The sequence below is a fragment of the Gossypium hirsutum genome, chromosome D02 (genome assembly GCF_007990345.1).
Source record: "Gossypium hirsutum isolate 1008001.06 chromosome D02, Gossypium_hirsutum_v2.1, whole genome shotgun sequence".
In the NCBI taxonomy this organism is placed as follows: domain Eukaryota; kingdom Viridiplantae; phylum Streptophyta; class Magnoliopsida; order Malvales; family Malvaceae; genus Gossypium; species Gossypium hirsutum.
Genome location: NC_053438.1, coordinates 35,095,123 through 35,101,955, shown reverse-complemented (window position 1 = coordinate 35,101,955; position 6,833 = coordinate 35,095,123). Strand labels below are relative to the sequence as shown.

Here is a 6,833-nt window from a genome sequence, read left to right as displayed (position 1 = left end):
TCATTTGCCTATAAATTGTGTTGATTTTATTTTGTAAGGAACTTTTGAACATTATCGAATTGCTGTCAAATTGTTGAGAGAACTCTTCTCTTAAATTTCATTCAAAAACTTCGTTGACTTATCTAATTAGTTAGCGGTGTCAACCTATTTTTGTTCAACCGAACTCATCACGATATCGTGTGGCGTTCATTCTAAAATATACCAAGGTTCCTATCTATTATAGATAGTGGGTCGAGGTTTTCTGATATGCGCACGCTCACACCAACAAAGCAAACTGATCCGGAGGTCTTACCATTAGGACCTATTACTCGATCTAAGGCAAAAAAATTCAGGGAAGCCTTGTTCCTTACTTGTGCTACGATTCCAGATTTATTCGATCATGTTCATGCCTTAGAACATAGGCTTTATAACATGTTGCATGCTGATATGTAACGTATTTAGATTCTACTATGTATTATGTGTGTATTTAAGTATGTTTTGGTATTAATTCGATGTTGTTTGTGTTTTAATGAATAAGATTGCAAGTGTTTACAGCTTGTATTAGTGTAGAAACTAAGCTCTATAATGTGTTACATACTGAAGTGTAACATTTGCATTAGTTCCATTGAGTATATAAGTGTGTTTGCATTATGTTTACCGCTTGATAATAAGTTTTCAATAAGTTTGCATTACTTTAATGCATGTTTGTTTTGTTTACCATAAGGAAACGTAATGGACAGCAGCTTAAGATCTCATTTCTAGCTCGGTTGAAGCTCAAACAATAATAGACAGCAGCTTAAGACCTCATTTCTAGCTCGGTTACAGCTCAAATATGTGCATGCAGCTCATCTCAGCTCGAAATAGTTCTGAAAGATTGTTTCCAGCTCATTTCAGCTCAGTACATTTCTAGCTAGCTCAAACTTAGCTCCACTAGCTCAACTCCAGCTGACGAGTCCAGAAGCAGCTGAAACATGTCCTATGTAAGGGCAAGTGTCCTATGCATTTGTGGCAGCCCATGTGGCGTCCAAACATGTGAGGAGCACATGACCGCTTGTGCACAAGAGTGTGTGTGTGCATGTGTAGCTGATTATACAAGGATAAGAACAAGGGAGGTTGTCGTTTGAATTTTAAATGTATGGCTGCTATTAAAATGATGCCAAAAGGAGTTATAACTTCTTATTTTAAACCCTTTTGATTACAGCCACAAATTTTCATTCAACACCCCTATTTTGTACTTATAAATACATATTAAAATGATGTATTCAGGGTAGATGATTTTATGAAAACAATTACGTTTGAGAATTTCTCTCAATTTCGGTTCTTCATTGAACTTTCCTTGGCATTTTAGACTTAGTTTGTTGTGTCAAATTTTCTTGATACTTCGGGTTCCTAGATCGCTATCTAGAGGGTCCAAGTCCTTTTGACGTTGAACAGATTCGATTCGGGTTTGCTCAGTAGATTGTGTAAGTTCTTTCGAGTTTAACGTTATTCTATTCCCAACGATTACTTTTGCCATTGTTGAACACTCAAGTTGCTGCCTTGGCCGTTTCATGAAGCGTTCGACTTCACCGATTGAATTTCTTTTTGTTTTAATCGCCAACAACTTTATTTTCCTTCCATTTTTGTTCTTTTCTTTTACCCATATTTACCCATGATTATTTCTTTAATTCCTTGCTGTTTTCTTGTTGTAGGAACGTGCTTACAACATTCCTAGATCCGTAACATACGAAGATAGTCTGTTTTGTTAGGCTACATCGTATCATCTGGTATCAGAGCCTAGGGTTGAAATTGTTGTACTTTTCTTCTCCAACAAGAAAATTTCGAAATTCAAAACAAAAAAATATATATATCAGTTTCGAAATTTCAAAAAAAACAAACAAAAAACAAAAAGAGAAAGAAAAATCAAATTCAAAAAAAAAGAGGAATTGAAATTCATCAAGTTTGGGAAAGAAAAAGTGTGTTTTGTTATGTTGAAATGTTGAATAATGTTTAGTTTTGTACTCTGTAATTGTGAAGTGCTTGGATATCAACCGAAACAAACTATTCTTATTTGTTCGGTGCTAGGAACGTTGTAAAGCACTTCTTTGCAGTAAGAAACTAATTATTTAAATTCCATCCTTTCCCCTTGTTTATTTTATTTTCTTATCCTTTTACTCTTTTCTTATCCTTTCCCTTTGTTTATTTATTTTTTCTCTCTAACTGTGTGTTTTTTCCTTATAGTCAACACAATTATAACAGGTTCTGAAATGTTGGATTAGTTCTTTAAAGAACTAAAAAAATGAGAAATTGTGAGGGAAAAAGGCATTGAGCGTTGTGAGAACAGAAGGGGAGACAAAAAGAGTCATTCATGCATTCTCCCGAGTGAAACACGAGCGCTGAGTACTATTTTTGAGTGCACAGTTCTTTGGAGTGAAAACTGAGAGGTTTTGAGAGTGTGCTATGAGGACTTTTACTTTTGTTTTACTTAACTCATTATCTGTATTCTTGTGTGTTGCTTTAGATGACAGGAACAGAAGATCGTAGTCATGGTGGAGATCAACCACCAGATTTGCAAATGCAAGCTATTACTCGCACCTTGCAACGTCTATTAGAAAATGCATTAGAGCCTATACACTCTCGTTTGGACAAGATTGAAGGGGGTGGTTCACAATCTGTCCATAATGAACATAATGATGAAAATGACACTGAACATTCACCAAGGGTGAATCAACGACCAGGACGCACAGTTGACGATAATATTTCTAACATTAAAGTTGCCATACCTTCTTTTCAGGGACGTTCAGATCCAGATGCTTATCTAACGTGGGAAAGCAAGGTTGAACACGTTTTTGAGTGTTATAACTACTCAGAACAGAAAAAAGTTCGACTAGCAGCTATGGAGTTTGTTGACTATGCACTAGTATGGTGGGACCAATTACTGATTAGTCGACGACGTACAGGTGAAGGTCTAGTGAGAACATGGGAAGATATGAAGCGTATCATGTGGAGACGATTTGTTCCTTCTCACTATCATCGAGATTTATTTCAGAAATTACAAACCTTGAAACAGGGCAACAGGAGCATTGAGGACTATTTCAAGGAGATGGAGATGTCCATGATGCGTGCAAACATAGTTGAGGACCGTGAGGCGACTATGGCTCGGTTTTTGGCAGGTTTAAATTCTGAAATAGCAAACATTGTTGAAATGCAACATTATGTTGAGTTGGATGACATGGTGCATTTGGCGATCAAAATTGAGCAACAACAACGTAGAAAAGCTTCTACTTGAGGTAATACTCCATTTAAATCTTTTTCGAATCCTTTATATACCCCTAACAATACCAGGAAACAAGCACCACAACCGCCATTACGGATTCGAGAGCCAGGCGAATCCAGCAAACCAAAGCCTCCCATTGCTGATAATGGACGTGGCAAACAACCAATGGTGGCACCAGAACGATCAAGAGATATTCAGTACTTTAAGTGCCTTGGTAGAGGACATGTTGCTAGCCAGTGTCCTAATCGGAGGGTTATGTTGATGCGAGAAGATGGAGAGATCGAGTCAGATTCTGAGGAAGAAGTACATGAACGCTCGACTAAAGAAGATGAAGAGAATGACCTAGAAGTTGCTGAATCTGGTCAAGTTATGGAGATCATGGTTGTCAAACGTAGTTTGAATATGCAACAGGTGCAAGACGAGCAACAACGTGAGACTATCTTTCACACACGATGCAAGGTTCAAGATAAGGTATGTGTTGTGATTATTGATAGCGGTAGTTGTACTAATGTTGCTAGTTCAATGATGGTTGACAGATTAGGTCTTAAGACGACAAAGTATCCGAATCCGTACAAGTTGCAGTGGTTGAATGACGGTGGAGAACTTAAAGTGACGAAACAAGTAGTTGTACCGTTTTCAATTGGAAACTACAAGGACGAGGTCCTTTGTGATGTTGTGTCGATGGATGCTACTCACCTTCTTTTGGGGTGCCCTTGGCAGTATGACAAGAGGGCAATGCATGATGGTTTTACAAATCGATACTCTTTTATGCATGCAGGTAAGAAGATTACTTTGGCTCCTTTGACACCGAGTCAAGTAATTGAAGATCAAACAAGCTTGAAAAAGAGTAAGGAAGTTGCAAAGGAGAAGAAAAAGATGAGTGTATATGCAAGCAGTCGAGAAATCAGGAAATGTCTTTCCTCTCACCAATCCTTGTTTATTTTAATGTTTAAAGATCATTGTTTATTGGCTGAGTTCCCTGCTGATTTGCCTGCATCGATTGTGTCCCTTTTGCAAGAGTTTGAGGATGTGTTTCCAAAAGAAACACCGAAGGGATTACCACCTCTTCGTGGCATTGAGCACCAGATTGATTTCATTCCAGGTGCTACCATTCCAAATCGACCAGCTTATCGTACAAACCCTGAAGAGACGAAAGAGCTTCAAAGGCAAGTTGCAGAATTGATGGACAAGGGTTATATTCGAGAAAGTCTGAGTCCATGTGCTGTTCCGGTGTTGTTAGTACCGAAGAAAGATGGGTCTTGGAGGATGTGCGTAGATTGTAGAGCTGTGAATCAAATTACAATTAAGTATCGTCATCCTATTCCTAGACTTGATGACATGTTGGACGAGCTTTGCGGAGCCGTCATCTTCTCCAAAATTGACTTGAAGAGTGGATATCATCAGATTCGCATGCGAGAAGGCGACGAATGGAAGACAGCCTTCAAAACAAAGCTAGGTTTGTATGAATGGTTAGTGATGCCTTTTGGTTTAAGTAATGCACCTAGTACTTTTATGCGACTAATGAATCATGTTCTGCGATCTTTTATTGGAAAGTTTTGTGTTGTGTACTTTGATGACATTTTAGTTTATAGCAAGACTTTGCAGGATCACATAGAACATCTGAGAGTTGTATTGCAGACTTGTTTGCTGTTCTTCTTTTGTTTTTCCAGCCATATTCAACTCAAAGAATCGAATTAAATCATCATTCATTCGCAGCAAAGAGTCATTCTCAAAAATCCCCAATTCCTAGGGTTTGGCCGATTGGATCTCTTTCAATTTGGGGATCAATTGATTGCTGGAAATTAGGCATTCTTGGCCAAATCAATCCCTTGGCAGAATCGCATCCTTTCCATACTTTCAATTTCGTTTGATTCATTTTTTTTCTATTTCTTTATTTCTTGCTGCTCTTTTAATTGAATTTGGGGAATTTCAATTCAATTCTGATTTGCTTTTAATCTTGTTCTTTATTTTGAATTCAGATCTGATTCGTCTAGAGCTTTCATAGGAGTTTCTCGTGACTTGGCAACTCGATCTTGGTCCGCGCGCAACTCTTTATCACATTGAACCTCAATTGTGCATGCACACTCCCATACATTGCACCTATCCGTTCATGAACCTGCAGCAAATAACATCAGCAAGTTAAATGCATTTCAGACACATTAAATTAGCAGCATATGAACTCAATAATTTGCACATTAAATTCGACCATACATATTAACAAATTCAGACATATTTAAAACATCATAATTAATTAAGTATTTAATTTAGATATAATTAAAACACTTAATTATTTATTTGTCCAGATTTTAACAAATTAATTAACTTAAAATAAACAACTAATTCAACTAAAGACAAATTAAATGGTTTATTTCAGCAAAATAAATGCAAACTAAAGAAAGCTAAAAATAAGCTCATTGGGTTAAGATTGAGCTGAATTGAGCTCGAATGAGCTGACTTGAGCTCAAGTGAGCTGGAAACGAGCTAAACGAAGCTCAACGAGAAGGAATTGAACTAATTCAGCTCGCATGGATTTGCAAACAATGCTTAGGGAGTTGGTCCAAAAGTGTGCCCGAGGCGTGGTCGTATCAGGGTTGTACGCGGACCAAGATCGAGTTGCCAAGTCACGAGAAACTCCTACGAAAGTTCAAAACAATCAGATCTGAAACGAAACAGAAAAAATAAAAGATTAGATCTTTCAATTTCCAGATCTAAAATAAAATCCCCAAATCAGCAAAGAATCAAATTGAGACTCGAAATAAGTATTAATAAGGATTCTTGAGAATCAAGAACACGTAATTGAACCCCAAAGAAGACTCCAATCTGCCGAATCTATCAATTGAACACGAACAGAAAATTAAAATGCAACAGATCACAACAACCCAAAAATTGAAATAGAATGAGGAAAGTTGTTTGGACGGAAAGATCAAAGGAAAAGGATGATTGAAGAATGTTTTCTTGCTGCCAAGAAGACTGCTGATCGATTTCTTTAAGGTTGAAGATGGCTGGAAACACAATAAAAGAATTGAAATAAGTTAGATAAAGAAAACGGCACAAGCAGAATTTAAAAGAAAGAATGACCAGCAAGAAATAAAAGATAAAGTCCTAAGAAGCCTTGAAATCTCGAAAGATTTCACAACTCCATTCAAACGGCTCTAATCTCCCCTCCAATGAAGAACAATGGCAAGAAGAAGGCTGAAGATGGCTCCCACAATCAAAAGATTGTTAAAACTACTTCTAAAGAAAACTCAAGAGAAAATTCCTGGAGAAAACTGATAGAGGGTTGCGCGCGGACCAAGATCGAGTTACCAAGTCACGAGAAAACTCCTACGAGGCTCTAAATGAACAGATCTGAAATGAAACAGAAATTAAAAGATTAGGTGATACGAGTCACAAAGGCCCAACCCAAGCTCAAGAAGGTGATGGGCTCAAATCAAGAAAATCAAGATTCACTTTCTTGTTTTCAAGAAAGTCAAGAAACCGAATCTTGGCCCAATTTTGCTGTTTGGAGCGATTTCAAGAATCAAGAAAATCAAGATTTCAAATCTTGGAAATCTTGGTCCAAGAAACCGAATCTTGCAGCCAAAGTGCATTGGATCTC

General features: G+C 37.4%; 1 protein-coding gene across 1 annotated transcript; it reads left to right on the top strand.

Moving 5' to 3' along the window:
* Positions 1-2,479: 2,479 nt before the first annotated feature.
* Positions 2,480-4,827, top strand: LOC107943339 (uncharacterized). Its single transcript, XM_016877084.2, has 3 exons — positions 2,480-3,120; positions 3,304-4,704; positions 4,821-4,827. Exons 1-3 carry the CDS (start codon positions 2,480-2,482, stop codon positions 4,825-4,827), a joined length of 2,049 nt encoding a protein of 682 aa, XP_016732573.2.
* Positions 4,828-6,833: the final 2,006 nt, after the last annotated feature.

Bases quoted from the DNA above. Each gene is read 5' to 3' on its own strand.
- LOC107943339 (XM_016877084.2), top strand. From the start codon at position 2,480: ATGACAGGAACAGAAGATCGTAGTCATGGTGGAGATCAACCACCAGAT. The intron at 3,121-3,303 runs GTTTTTGGCAGG...TAACAATACCAG, and splicing joins CGTGAGGCGACTATGGCTCG to GAAACAAGCACCACAACCGC.